This window comes from Plecotus auritus, assembly GCF_963455305.1.
Source record: "Plecotus auritus genome assembly, chromosome: 2".
Classification (NCBI taxonomy): Eukaryota; Metazoa; Chordata; class Mammalia; order Chiroptera; family Vespertilionidae; genus Plecotus; species Plecotus auritus.
Window position 1 is genome coordinate 43779377 of NC_137771.1, and position 14880 is coordinate 43794256.

A 14880-nucleotide genomic window follows, 5' to 3' on the forward strand; every position below is an offset into this window, starting at 1 on the left:
TTTGAATTTATTGACTAAAATTTCTTCCAATTGGAGAATTTCTTCCAATTGAAGATTAGTTTACGGTCTAGACAGGGGTGGGCAAACTTTTTGACTCGAGGGCCACAATGGGTTCTTAAACTGGACCGGAGGGCCGGAACAAAAGCATGGATGGAGTGTTTGTGTGAACTAATATAAATTCAAAGTAAAGGAGCGGAGGGGAGAGCAAGAGAACCAGATAGAACAGCCGGATCCGGCCTGCGGGCCGTAGTTTGCCCACGGCTGGCACATAGCTTCTACCCACCTATTTTCCAAATTCTTTTTCTCCTACTCTGTTTTGCCCCTCAGCTCTGACACAAAAGCCATATATAAGGTGCCTGTGGCCTTATAGATACCAGCCAGCATCTACCCATCCACCTGTCCATGCATGTATTCAGTCACCAGACATGGAGTCCTCATTATGTGCTATGCACTGTGCCAGGCATCAACAACACAGGGAAAAGTTGGACACTAATCCTAATGAGAAGAAGCTCACTGTTCAAGAAGGAAGACCAACATATAAATCCTATAAAAGCCTAATATTCTAAGTGCCCAGTTGACCAGTGGCCGTTCAACCAATCAAAGCGTAATATGGTAGTGATATGCTAAGGCTGCTCAACTGCTCGCTATGATGTGCACTGATCATCAGGGGGCAGATGCTGTGACTGGTAGGTTAGCTTGCTGCTGGGGTCTGGCCAATGGGGACTGAGCGACATGGGCCAGACACGCCCTGGAGCCCTCCTGTGGTCCCTACCTGGCAAGCCAACCTCCCGCATCCCTCCCTGACCCTGATTGTTCACTGGTGGGGTCCCTTGGCCTGGCCTGTGTCCTCTTGCAATCTGGGACCCCTCAGGGGATGTCAGAGAGTGGGTTTCAGCCCGATCCCACAGACCAGGCTGAGAGACCCCACTGGTGCATGAATTCGTGCACTGGGCCTCTAGTAAACAAACAAACAAACAAATAAATAAATAAATAAATAAATAAATAAATAACAATGAAACCTAACTAATTGGATTATCACTGGGTTTAAATGAAATGATGTATATAAATAACATTTTTATAAAAAGTACTGTGGCCAGTATTTAATAGTTACATCAATATCCACAGAGCTTCCTGCCCCCAATAGGCATCAATTTTAATTATGTCATGTATTTGTTCAGTAGTCAGGCACTGTGAAAGGTGCCTGAGCAGAGTCAGCTGAGCACCCAGAAGCTATACTCCTGATTTCAAAGTTTTCATTGGGAAGTGGTTGCATGACTAGGGACCATATTTACCTACTTTTTTTGCTTGTAGATGAAGCCACATATTTGTTAGAATAACCTTAGCCACTGTAGCAAACAGATTTCATTCAACATTTTAGTGACTTAACACAATACAAGTTTACTCTGGCTCCCTGCAATAAAATGAAAGTGGTCATGGTGAGCAAGTGGGGAGCATTCTATTAGGTCACTCAGAGACCTAGGTTCCTTCCCTGTGGGGTTCCGTCATGCCCTGGAGCCTTATCATCACTCGAAGGAAAACAGAAGGATAAAACACACACACACACTTTTAGCCATGGCCCAGATGTAACTTACATTGCTTCCATTCATTTCCATTAATGGGAACTAGTAATACGGCTCCAGGTTAATGCAAGAGAGGACTCAATGGTGCCTGTCTGGACAGCTACCTTCCAGTGACAAAGCCACACAAAGAAAAAGCATGCATTTTAATGGTTTCATGAAACTAGTTCTAACCAATGAAATATAAGAGCCAAGGTGGTGAAGCAGCCAATGGACTTCCTCCTTTCTTCCCCCTCTTCCACGTGGAAGGCCCTTAAAGAAAAGAGAGCAAAAAGAAGGAGTTTTGATTGCCTAATTACCACATGGAAGAAAGACTCCCACTAAACAGGAATGCCAGTTTGGACTGTGATGTGATCAAGAAATAAGCTTCTCCTAAGTTCATCCATTAACATATTGACATTTGTTTTTTGCAACAGCTAGAATTGCCCTGATTAATGAAATATTACAATTCACTAATAAAACCTCTAAATGATAATTCAATAAATGGCTTAACATCTTGCATGGCACAGGGCTAGATTTCAATAAATAGTATGTACTTGCCTATTTGTAATTTCTTTAATATCTTTTTGGAAATAGGTGATCTTGCCGGTTAAATGACTCCCACACACATTTGCATTTGTCTCAGAGGCCCTCAGGATATGGCTGTGGCCCTGCTGCTGCTCATATTAATGTGCAAAAGAACAAATATATCAGGTTCACATTTAGTGTCAGGAAAAAAAAAAACTGGGACTTTCTCTACAGCATATTTTCTCACTTGCCTATTCATTTCTCAGACCTCTCCTTCAGTTCTTTTCCATGACATGAAAAGATATTTTGTTTTTGAATCCCAACAATTTAATCTACACAACTGTTTCTTTAAATAAATATGAATATTTACCATTATAAAATGCATGCATTATTAAAACTTTTTGTGATCCAAAGCCTTCATCAGGATAAAAGGAGGCCAGGTGCCATCTGTATTAGTCAGCTAGGGCTGCTGTAACAAAATAAACAGACTGGGTGGCTTAAAAAATATCAATTTATTTTCTCACTGTTCTTGAAGCTGGAAATTGAAGATCAAGGTGCTGGTAGGCTTGGTTTCTCCTGAGGCCCTCTCCTTGACTTACAGGTAGCTGCCTTCTCACTGGGCCCTTACCTGGCCTTTTTTCTGTTCATGCTCCTGGTGTCTCTTCCTCTTCTCACAACAACCCTAGGGCTTATTGGATTTGTGCCCTACCCAGCTCATCTCTTTTAACCTTAATTACCTCCCTAAAGACTCAGTCTCTAAATATAGTTATCTTGGGGATTAGAGCTAAAAAATATGAATTGAGCAGGGGGAGGGGAGACACAACTCAGTTCATAACATCATCCTTAGGTACAATATCTTCATTCCCAAGAAACTCATTGCTAAGTGAAATAAAACATGAAATAAAATCTGTAGTTCTGTCATAAAAAAATCAGAGGGAATTGTTGAAAAATGAGGTCATCAAAATGGCAAAATAGGAATTTTGTCACATCTTTCTCCCAAAGAACACTAATTTTTGACAATCACCCATGGACAAGATCGCCTTTCTAAAAGTCTGATAGTCCAGCAGAGAAATTCCAGCACACCACTAGGGGAAAAAATCCAATATTGGGCATATTGAAAAGGCTAAACAGAACAATTTCACTCGATCTCTGTCACCCCTCCCCCAAGGTGGCACAGCTCAGTGCCAAGAAGAACTTTCTAAGCCCATGATTTCTTCTTTGAGGGAAGCCGACAATGTGAATGGGCAGCTGGCTTCCCCAGCTATACAGGACTCTGCCAAAGACACCCACTTCTTTCTTCCACATGCAGAATACTGAGGTGTGCTGCACAACTCGGAGGCGGGAAGTGAGTCTGAGAGAATAACAGCCACCCCTTAGAGGACATCAAAGCGATGCAGATCCTACTAACTGCATCGCAGACTCCACCAGGAAGCCTGTCCAGGTGCCAGTGGGGATACCTTGCCTGTGGATCCCCCAACTGGCTCATGGGTACCCCCGATGCTCAGTTAACCTCACCTCCAACAATATGACTACCTAAAGAAGGTGAAACTGTGTAGACAGTAAAATGATCTGTGGTTGGGGAGGAGGGATAGATAAATAGACAAAGCCCAGAGAATTCTTAAAGTAGTGAAACTACTCTTTATGGTACTATGATGATGTGTACATGCCATTATAATTTACCCAAACCTCAGAGAACGTATAACACCAAAAGTGGGCCTAATGTAAACTATGGACTTTGGGTGGTCATGAAATCTAAGTCAATTCTAGCAAATGTACCACTTTGGCGGGGGTGCTGACTGTGGGAGAAGCTATGCATGTGTGGAAAAGGGGATACATGGGAAATTTCTGTACCTTCCTCTCATTTAGGCTGTGAACCTAAAACTGTTCTAAAATATAAAGTCTATTTTTCTAAAAAATTAAGAAGCATAGCTGTAATGTTTTTATAGCTAATTATCAGACTATTCTAATAAACAAGGCCTTTCTATATCAGTAATTGTGATTTTTTAACCTGCATTTTCTCTACATAGGTGAAGAATATCATTATCTTTCCTCCAAATTGGTACAACCCCTAAGTTGCCTCAGGTTAACAGAGAAAAGGGGCATTTACTGGCATTATGTGCTAAACAGGATGCTCAGTTTAATACAGACATTAACGCATTTAATTATCAAGACCACCTTATGAAGAAAGAAGTATTAATATTCTCAGCTAGCAAATGAGAAAATGGAAGCTCAGAAACATTACATAAACTCATTCAAAATCATTTAATAAAAGGAAAGAGAATATTATTGCAGAAAGTTCCTAAACTTTGGAGTGAAGGAGACTATTAGTAAAATTCTGTCACTTACTAACTATGAACTTGTACCAGTAACTTAGCAGCTATAGGACCTGACTGGCTTCATGTCTATAAAAGCCTGGCTCGTGGTAGATACTTATTAAATAGTGATCTGGCCTTCTGCTAGACAGCAATGGACTGTGAGTTGACCCCATATCTGTCTGACTTCACAATCCATGCTCTTTGCTCTTCTCATCTCCCTGCAACAGAAAGCTACCCTGTGCAGGCTGGGGGCATGTGTTTTTGTGCAATGCAGAGCTGGGAAAGAATGGTTACCCACAGTAACCTTAAGAATTGCGTATCTAAGTATTAATTTATTTTTATTTAATATGACTTCCTGAGAAAACTCTTGTCTGCTAAAGATTCTATTGAAATTATTAGCCTGTAGACATTTATGGATACATGACATGCAGCTCTAATAAAAATGAATTAACCCTCTTTTTCATATTTTTACACTGCACCAGGCACTGAAAACTAAGTCAGATGTAATAGATCTCTTTTGTGGTTTTAATCATAACAATTGTACCAAATGGCTTTTTTTGTGCATGTGATAACATCATAATGGAAAACTAAATCGATAGCATATTTCTCAATCTAATTATATGCCTTGCATTTCTAAACCAGTTTTAATGAAATACAATAAGTGGTAGTGTGGAAATTAGGAGAGGTTAAAAAAAAAGCAGTTGCAAATAATACTGTCAATGATAGGAATAGAAGTATGAACTATGTCAGTCTCTGTGAACAATGGCTTCCCAGTGGGATTGTACAATAAAACAACAACAAACAGGGAGGATTACCCAAACAAATCACCATTTTCAGAAACAATCATTTTCACAGAAAAAGCCTAAGCTACAGCAGTTCAAAAATGGTTAAGGATTATCTGAGACTTCAAAATCATCTATATATAGACCTCACCTGTGTATTATAGTAAGGTCACCAATTTATAAGTACACTAACACCTTCATATGATTTTTAAATAGCTTCTTTCCTTATTTGGAAGAGTAATTCATGCTCATTATAAAAAATTTGAAAGATACTAAAAAATGAAAACAAAAAAAATACACTAACCCAAAATCCCATACCCAAAGATAACCATGGTTAACATTTCACTATATTTCCTTTGTTTTTTATGCATATGCTACATACAGGGTGGAGCAAAAGTAGATTTACAGTTGTGAGTATGAGAAACACAGAGTTTATTCTTGTAGTATTATTTATTAATTACTGTATTATTTTCTACACAAACAACTGTGAACCTACTTTTGCCCTACCCTGTACTTAAAATGATGCAATAATCTCTTGAAAGCAAAGTCAGACAATTCAATGTAATAAAGCATATAGCCCACACACAGACCCTAGTAGAAAAATATATTGCTTTGTAGGTCCTGTATTAAGTTTTCTAGGTCTGCCATAACCATGAACCACAGATTGAGTGGCTTAAACAAGAGACATTTGTTTTCTCATAGTTCTGGAGGCTATGAATCCAAGATCAAGGTGTCAGTAGGGTTGTTTTTTCTGGTCTCTGTCCTTGGCTTGTAGATGTCCATCTTCTCTGTATGTCTTCAGATGATCTTCCTCGGTGTATACTTGTTGTCCATATTTCCTCTTCTTATGCAAGTAGACTTGTTGTCCATATTTCCTCTTATGCAAGTAGTCATATTGAATTAGGGCCCACCCTAAGACCCTCATTAGCTAGTTGCCTCTTTAAAGACCCTATCTCCAAATACAGTCATATTCTAAGGTATCAGGGGTTAGGACTTCAATATATAAATTTGAGAGGACACAATTCAGCCCATAACTGGCATTAAGTATGGCAACACAAAGACATCATATACCCAATATGCTCTAGGTCCTATAGCAGGTATTGGAGACATGAAGATTACTAATCTAGGGTCTCTCCCCTAAAGAAATTCAAATTAGTGGGCAAGGGAAGGACTATTAAGTAAATATAATTGGGAAATTTATGAATACTCTGGGAAAATATGCAAAGGCTCACCTTATACTGTGTATCAATATAAATCATATTATTGGTGAAATAATAAATGTTAGGAAGAGGGGAAAAAGAAGAATAAACAGGAGACAGAAGGAGGAGGAAGGAGGAAAACAAGGGAAAGTGGAGGAAGAGAAAGGGGAATAGGAGAGTGGAGAAGGAAGAAGTTAGAAAATAGAAATGAGTTTTATCTTTTTTACCTATGAATGGAGTATTTTGTTTCTAATTGTCATTTATTCATTTTTTCTCTTATTTTTATTTTTCTTTTTAAAATAAATCTTTATTGTTGAAAGTATTACATATGTCCTCCTTTCTCCCCCATTGACCCCTTCTAGCCCTCCCCAGGCCTTCACCACCCAATTGTCTGTGTCCATGCTTTATGCAATGTGCATATGAGTCCTTTGGTTGATCTCTTCACACCTCTGCCTGCCCTCTGCAATTCCACAGTCTGTTCCATAGTCATTTATTTGTAATAAGCATTAGTTGACCATTTACCACAAGCCAGGTGTTCAGCTAGACACAGAAATGAACTAGGTTTTATGCACATTGAAAGGAGTTTCTTGGGTTGCTTATAATGTAAATACAAGTTCACATTTCTTTACTGGCCTGTTTGATATTGGCTACATCTCCGCCAAAGTCATGAACTGTATGTAGTCAATACGCTCCTGAATAAGTTTTCAAGACATTTTTGTAAATCAGATCCTATTAGAAATGCACAAAGAAGAGCTGGCTGTGTAAAGGAGCCTTGGAGGGATCCCTGCGGTAAAAAGCAGCAGCCATATGTAAAGAAGGAACAGCCTTCCATCCAGCACTAAGTCCCAACTGTCATACCTGTGCCCTGGCTTGCAGGTTATGCCTGAGTGCTCAACTGTGTTCCCACTGTCTGTCCTTATGCCTTGGATTACAAACCCCTGGAGGTTGGCCCACCACATCTGTTCCCTTCATTGTGTCCATGTCACAGTGAAGCATTTACCAAGAGATCTTAGTAAATGCTGTTAGATGTGCAGAAATGGATCTCAGCAGGCAGTGTTCATGGGGCTACAATGAAGAGATGCCCCATGCATCCTACTTCTAAACAGTAAGGCTCTAAATCATATGCATGCCACTGCACTGCCAACTATAGGGGATAGACCCCCAGGATCCCTCAGTCCTGTCTGTGTTCTCAGCAACAGAGAGGAAAAATTATTTGAGGGGATGACAGAAGAGAGCTGGAGACCCCTTGGGAAACTCCCAGAAGCTGTCTGCACTGTGTTTTGTTGCTTATTCAGAGCCTTGAAGAGCGCAGGCTTTTCTGTAAGCTTCCAGGTAGTAGAATGACAGTTGCTGTCATCCCCAGTGGAAACCCTCTCATACTGGTAGCACATTGCATAGCAGCTTGCTCTCAGAATCTAATTATCAACTCAGAAGATATGAATAAATCCCTGCCTTTTATCTTGGGTTCAGAGAAATACTTAGCCAAAAGTTGCTTTTCTAAACAAGTACTTTTAAAGTGTCGTTGCCAATAAATGAGTGAGTGGTACAATATAAATATGTGCTCAGAATTATATCAATATTGGTGAATTTTCCTAAGGCACTCACACACACACACACACACACACACACACTCACACGGTATGATTAAGTCATTTTAACTTTTTGACCAATTTTCCATTTAGTAATATTTTGCCATTTTTATTTCCATTTTATTAAAATTATTTTCATGAATATCCACTGCTTTCCATGTATATTTTATAATAGATCTTTCATTCATTGATTTCTTTTTTTGTCCACATCAAATTGAATGATAATAGTTTCTGCCATTGTAAGTTTTCTTTGAAGGCCATTATTTACACAAATTCTAATTTTCTTTACTCAATATTGCATTTATAAATTTTGTCAAAATGATTTTATTCACTCATCAATAATGTCAATTTCTTACTATACCTAGTTTTGAAGATTGATGGTTTTGTTGGTTATGTCTTCAAAAATTATTATTTCTCCAGTTATTTCTGCATTTTTCAACTTTACCCTTTTTTTTTCTTCTGTAACACATTTAACCACGTAAAGTTTTGGCTGTTGACAATATTTTTACTTTATTATTTCTATCAATATCTCATGTGAATTAGATGTAAATTAGTATATTTTTATTATTTATAAAGGCAAATCAGAAACAGAAGGAATCAAAATACCTGTGAAGTTAATATAGTGTGGTGAAAACTTCCTACTTCAAATACGAATAGCCCTGAAAGGTCAGCCACCATTTATATTTGGAATATGGAAAAAGTGATTCACATCTCATGCTTTCCTGAAAGATGAAAATGGAGGTTTTCACTTTCCCAGCTGCCTGGCAGCTGAGATGTGAGCACATAACCTGGTCTCCATCTGTCCCTTTTTCCTTCCCAGAGCTCTGATTCAACAATAGGAGAAACAAAGCAGCAGAAATGGAAGAACAGTTTCCTGGTGGCCCAGCTGTGGCATCAGAGACCCACAGAGCCCTGGAATGATCCTGGGGGCCTCAAATGCCATGCTAAGGGGTTGAACTTTATCCTACAGGGGTTAGGAACCATGGAGGGCTCTATTTGGGGAGCCATATGCTTAGATCTGAGGTTCAGAAAGATGTCTCAGGCAGCAGCATGGAGAATGGATTGAATCCAACAAGTCTGGAGACAGACCTCTGCAGGCTGGCTGCACCACAGATCTGCATTTTCCCAATGCAAGACACTGGGTGCCAACACTGCTAACCTGGTCTTTTATGATGTGGCCCTTGTCAAACGTTGCAACAAGTCAGAAATTCCTTAATCTCATTCTTTCCACCTGACAGGCTTGTACACATACTCATTTATTTTAATCCTATCTAATAAAAGAGTAATATTCAAATTGACCATCACTCCAACACACAAGATGGCCGCCCCCATGTGGTCAAAGATGGCTGCCCCCTTGTGGATACAAGATGGTTGCCACAAGATAGCCGGCAGGGGAGGGCAGTTGTGGGTGATCAGGCCTGCAAGGGAGGGCAGTTGAGGGTGATCAGGCTGCAGGGGAGGGCAGTTAGGGGTGACCAGGCCTGCAAGGGAGGGCAGTTGGGGGTGACCGGGCCAGCAGGGGAGGGCCGTTTGGGGTAACAAGGCCTGCAGGGGAGGGCAGTTGGGGGCAACCAGGCTGGCAGGGGACGGCAGTTAGGGGTGACCAGGCCAGCAGGGGAGGGCAATTGTGGGGGACCAGATATGCAGGGGAGGGCAGTTGGGGGGGGAACCAGGCCTGTAGGGGAGGACAGTTGGGGTGACCAGGTCGGCAGGGGAGGGCAGTTAGGGGTGACCAGGCCTGCAGGGGAGGGCAGTTAGAGGCAATCAGGTTGGCAGGGGAGCAGTTAGGTGTTGATCAGGCTGGCAGGGGAGTGGTTATGGGGTGATCAGACTGGCAGACAGAAGCAGTTAGGGGCAATCAGGCAGGCAGGCAGGCAAGCGTTTGGGAGCCAGCAGTCCTGAATTATGAGAGGGATGTCACAGATTGGAGAAGGTGCAGGCTGGGCTGAGGGACACCCCACCCCCATGCATGAATTTCGTGCAACAGGCCTCTAGTATGAAATAAACATTAAAACTTATAATAATAATACTAAATAGTTATTGAGAATATGGTTTATGCCATTCACTGCCATTAATCTCACCAGGGGGTTCAGAAAGGTTGACTAACTTGTTCAAGGTTGCCCAGCTAGTGAGCAGTGAGGCAGGATCTAAGTTTAGTTTGATTTCAGAGCCTTTGTATATTCTTAACCCATGTCTTACTGTTCCACCAGGAAACTTTTCAATGTGCCATATATTTTCACACATATTCTTTTATTTAATCCTCATGGCTACTTAGTAAGGTAGATATTATTGAGAGAAAACTGAATCTTGGTGAATTTAAGTTCTTTTCCCAGAGCTGGTCTATCTAACTACAAAGTCATTATAAATCCCTGTAAGTGCCTGGTTTACAGATGATTACTGATACATATTGGCTCCTTCCTTTCTCCCTGTTCTTGCTGCTTATGCCATGCCTATACTCAGACCACACAGTTAACTCAGGTACACAGATAACTGGTCTGATGACACCTTTATCCAAAGCCAGCTAGTGCACATTCCTACTGAGAATCCAGCTTGACTGTTGGGCTGGAAGAAACAATTGTTGATTACCCCTTCTCTCCCAGATCCTTTCCCAGCCCCCAGCCCCTGCTGCGAGGTGACTGTGTTGTATATTACACGATTCTACTCTTTGACCACAATAGATTGCATCTAAAAGCAGACAACTATACATCCTTTAGTTAAAGTTAAAATAAGGAATGCTAAGACGATGATTTAATATTGGGAACTACAGCTCAAAGATAGAGAACCAGGATCAGAGCACATGCAATGACTCAAGGGCAAGCCAAGGACAGGGTACAAAATCAAAGCAGATGCCTAGAAATTCAGGTGGTAGCAAAAAATGAGTATAGAGAATGGGTTCATGGAGAAGTGAGGATCCTAGGAGGGTGGAGAGGCCATGAAGCTAATGAGAGAGAAAGTGGGAAGTCATTAGAACTGTTTATTTCCTAACGACTCTTTTGTTTCTATCCACGTGTGTCCCTACAGAACAACTTTTGTTCTCAGGTAATGTGAGTGACACTCTGTTTCTTACCACCAAAAGAGCCTAACTTAAAAAAATAAACAGCTGCCTGGTCAGCATGGCTCAGTGGTTGAGCATCAACCTGTGAACCAGGAGGTCAGGGTTTGATTCCCAGTCAGGGCACATGCCTGGATTGTGGGCTTGATCCCCAATAGGGGTATACCAGAGGCAGCTGATCAATGATTCTCTCTCATCAATGATGGTTTCTAGCTCTATCTCTCTCCCCATTCCTCTCTGAAATCAATAAAAAATATATTTTTTAAAAAAAACACTCAATCTTGAGGGTTTCCTATAAAAATCCTTGAGTTTCAAATGCAAGAGCAAATGGGAAAAAGTCAAATTAGGAGATGGAAAGCCTGAGGCCTTACTAAGCTCCTCACTTTAGCTACCAGCCCACACAGTTATCCTCCCTTTTCTCCTGCCCCTTCTCAGCATCCTCCTACCAGTTCTCAGGAGTCCCATGAAATCTCTTTAGAGCCCAGGATGTCTGGGCTGTGGGCAATCTTCCTTTTATCTAGAATTCCTGTTATTTATCTGATTTGACCTCTCTAGCCCTTCAAGCTCTGTGGATAGGGAATGGATTTTTGCTGTTGTTCATTCACTGCTGTTATAAATACAACACAGATCTGACCCCCTCTTATTTCTGGGCCTTTTATCCCTGCTTTCAGAGCAAGACACTGGAAAGAAGCATATCTTGATTTATTTTTCTTTCTCGATAATATTTCAAGTCCATTTTGTCCAGCAACCACACATTCCATCAGTACTAAAGCGATTTAAAAGGTGAAGGTCTGCGTTCTGGCAAATTCGCTAAACCTCTACATTTATTTTCAAACATGTCTCAAAGACCCCTGCAGTCACGAAAGCTTCACTTGACAAAGGTAAAAATGTGAGCTCATTTGGACCTGAATCATCTGATAAATGGCTCCAGGGCACTCTCTGAAGGCTGTGATGCTAGCAACTCCCTATGTTCCAAATCTCTGTTTCTGCCTCGGTGGGAGTTGATTGGAAAATGAAGAAGAAGGTGATGTGGAAATAACAACTCAGCAAAATTGCCCGATTTTCTCTTGCTGTTTCCCCTCACCACTCACTCTGAAATGCACAAACACACATGTGTGCACACCCTGACTACATCTGGAATACAACCTGAGCACAGGCCACGTGGGTTGGCAGCAGGGTATCTCCTTCACTCACTGGTCTCTTCTGCCTGGTGTTCCTGTCCATTCCACTTCCAGTTCTGGAGGTTAGGGGTAGTGTTTCTAAAGGTTCTGCATTTCTCCATGGAAAAGACAATGAGAAATTCCCTAGTGCCTCTTTGAGAACCCTCTCTCATTAATAAGAGGAGCAAGTACTGGGATTGTGGAATAAGTGAGGAAAAGCAGAGAGGAAGACAGAAAATGAATTCATTAATAATAAAGTCTGTATTTTATGACTTTTTAAATAACAAACATATGTTCCTCTCATAATTTGAATTAGGTAAATACTATAAAAAATTTCAACTCGTTATCCCCATAACTATATAGTTTTTTTGAGGCAACTCAAATATTCCAGTTTAGGTCAGCTTGCATACCCTTGTCCTATCTAATAAAGAGGGAATATGCTAATTGACCATCACACCCACACAAAGATGGAAGCACCCACAGCAAATAAGGGGGGAATATGCTAATTAACTGCCATGCCATCAAATATGGCAGTGCTCACAGCCACAAGATGGCAGCACCCAGTCCCCTCAGCCCCGCTGGGGCGGCAGGTCCGCAGCAAGGCTGGGCCCGCCCCCAAGTGGGTCTGGCCCCACCACGTGCCTGCTTCCGAAGTCCCTCAGTCCCCTCAGCCCCCCAGCCGCCCAGGGCTGGCCCGAGGCGCAGGCAAGCCTTGGATGGCAGCCGCCCAGCTGCCCAGGGCCAGCCCGAGGCACAGGCAAGCCTCAGATGGCAGCTGCCCAGCCACCCAAGGCCAGCCCGAGGCATAGGCAAGCCTCAGATGGTGACTGCCCAAGTGCCCAGGGCCACCCGAGGCTCAAGTAACCAGGGCCGGCTGAGGCTTGCACTGCCAGCAGTGGCAGCAGCAGAGGTGTGATGAGGGCATCACCTTCCCCTGATCGCCGGGTCACCTCACACACCTGAGGGCTCCCGGACTGTGAGAGGGGGCAGGCCGGGCTGAGTGACCCCCCACTCCAGTACATGAATTTTCATGCACTGAGCCTCTAGTCCTAATATAAGGCTTTACGTCTTAGGCTGGTTTCACTAAAAGCAATTTCTGAATCAAAAGCTTTCATAGTAAATTTTATTGGGAAGTACAATCCTAGGGATGCAGGAGAGGGATTAAAAGAAGAGTGAGGTGGGAAGAAATGAAAGCATTACCTGCTGGTCACAATTCACAGGAGATATCTTCTGAGAGATCCTATGAAACTACTGCTTCTCCTTAAAAGCTAACTATGGAGAAAAATGGAGAAGTAGCCCACTGGGAAAGATCACCCATGGGGCATCAACTCCCTCATAAGTTTATCTTGTACTACCCAGCCCCTCGGCAATCTCAGGGAAGCCAGATCCATGGATACCTAAAGCTCGTGGAGGTACCCGGGGTGCGAGTAATTCTGCAGGGATAGCCTGTAACTCTCCTTGCTTGTGTGTATGCAACCTGCCACCCTACTGCCCAAACATGGTGAGCTGGCATGCAGGCATCACACTGAATCTTAGAGTTCCATGCTGTTTCCTGTCTTGGTAGCAGCAAGGAAGCTCCAGGACAGGAGCCATGTCAATGAGGTACTAGAAACCGGTGGAGTACCATGACAACTTGGCCCTGCCACAAAGGTGGTTACAGAACTCAAGATCAAAACTCCCCTCTTCAGCCTGTGGGAACACAATTGCTGTCATGTGATCTTCCTAGAGGGCCATCAGTAGTATCATGCAGAAAACCAAGGCCCAGGGGACAAGTTGAGCTGGTTGATCAAGAAGCCAACATTCACAGCAAGAGGCTATAAGAGATCATAAGAAGCTATGTCATAAATCTTCAGGAGGGCACTGGGCTGCCCACTGTAGACAGGAGAATGGCTCCAAGCCACTTTATCTGGTCATTATATTAAAAAGGGGCCTGCAAAAGGCCAAAGCACAGGGAGCCATTGAAGTCAAGTTCACAGGCTTCTCCTCAGGCCTGCTGACCTCAAACATGCACCACATATTCAGACAATGGTGAAGAGAGATACTGAGAGCTGGGTTTAGTAATAACACAAGTTCTTCAAGCAACCAAGTAAGCAGAAAGAAATATGCTACCTCTACTTGCCTTCTCATCTTCTTTGCAAATGTATACGTTGTTGGTTGATTGCAGGTTGCTGTTTTCCCTTTTCTGCAAGGAAATAAAAAATTGATCTTGAAAAGCAGCCATAAAGCTGTTCTATAATTACCAAGAAACCTATCAATTTTATATACAACCCAAATGACAGCATCAGGGGGGCTCTTTTTGTTGTGCTTTTGGTTGTTGTTGTTTTGTCTTTGCGTTTTATTTCTTTTTGCTGTCTGAAACCAGCACAATTTAGAGTGATATTTTAATTTATTATTATGAAAGGGACAGCAACTGGTCTTTAATGGTTACAGAATGGTGACTTGCAGCCCTGTCCCAGCTGCTGTCACCACCGTGCTGAGAGCAGACTTGCAGCATCTTGTCTCAGGCACACATCAGTGCTCCCGCCTGCTGCCTCCCTCCCTCCCAGTGGACAGGCCGCCACCTGCTGCTGGCACAGTGTCAGCCATTGGGGAATAAATGTTCTCTTGCTGCTGGGTGACAGGACAGGACAGACGCTGAATTTCAAGGGAACCAGGGAAAGGCGCCTCCAGGCCAGCTGCCCCTACTCCTCCACCCATCT

General features: G+C 42.4%; 1 protein-coding gene across 7 annotated transcripts in view; it reads right to left on the reverse strand.

The window, feature by feature from the left end:
• LOC308242313 (uncharacterized protein) overlaps positions 1–14880 on the reverse strand; it is a 261237-nt gene that overhangs the window by 89419 nt on the left and 156938 nt on the right. For 3 of the 7 annotated variants that reach the window (XM_080656327.1, XM_080656328.1, XM_080656330.1), the window contains exon 4: positions 14291–14363. The exons of the other annotated variants lie outside the window; for them this stretch is intronic. In XM_080656327.1, coding sequence (XP_080512453.1) covers positions 14291–14363 — 73 coding nt within the window. The remainder of the gene's footprint in view (positions 1–14290; positions 14364–14880) is intronic. 7 annotated transcript variants of the gene reach the window in all.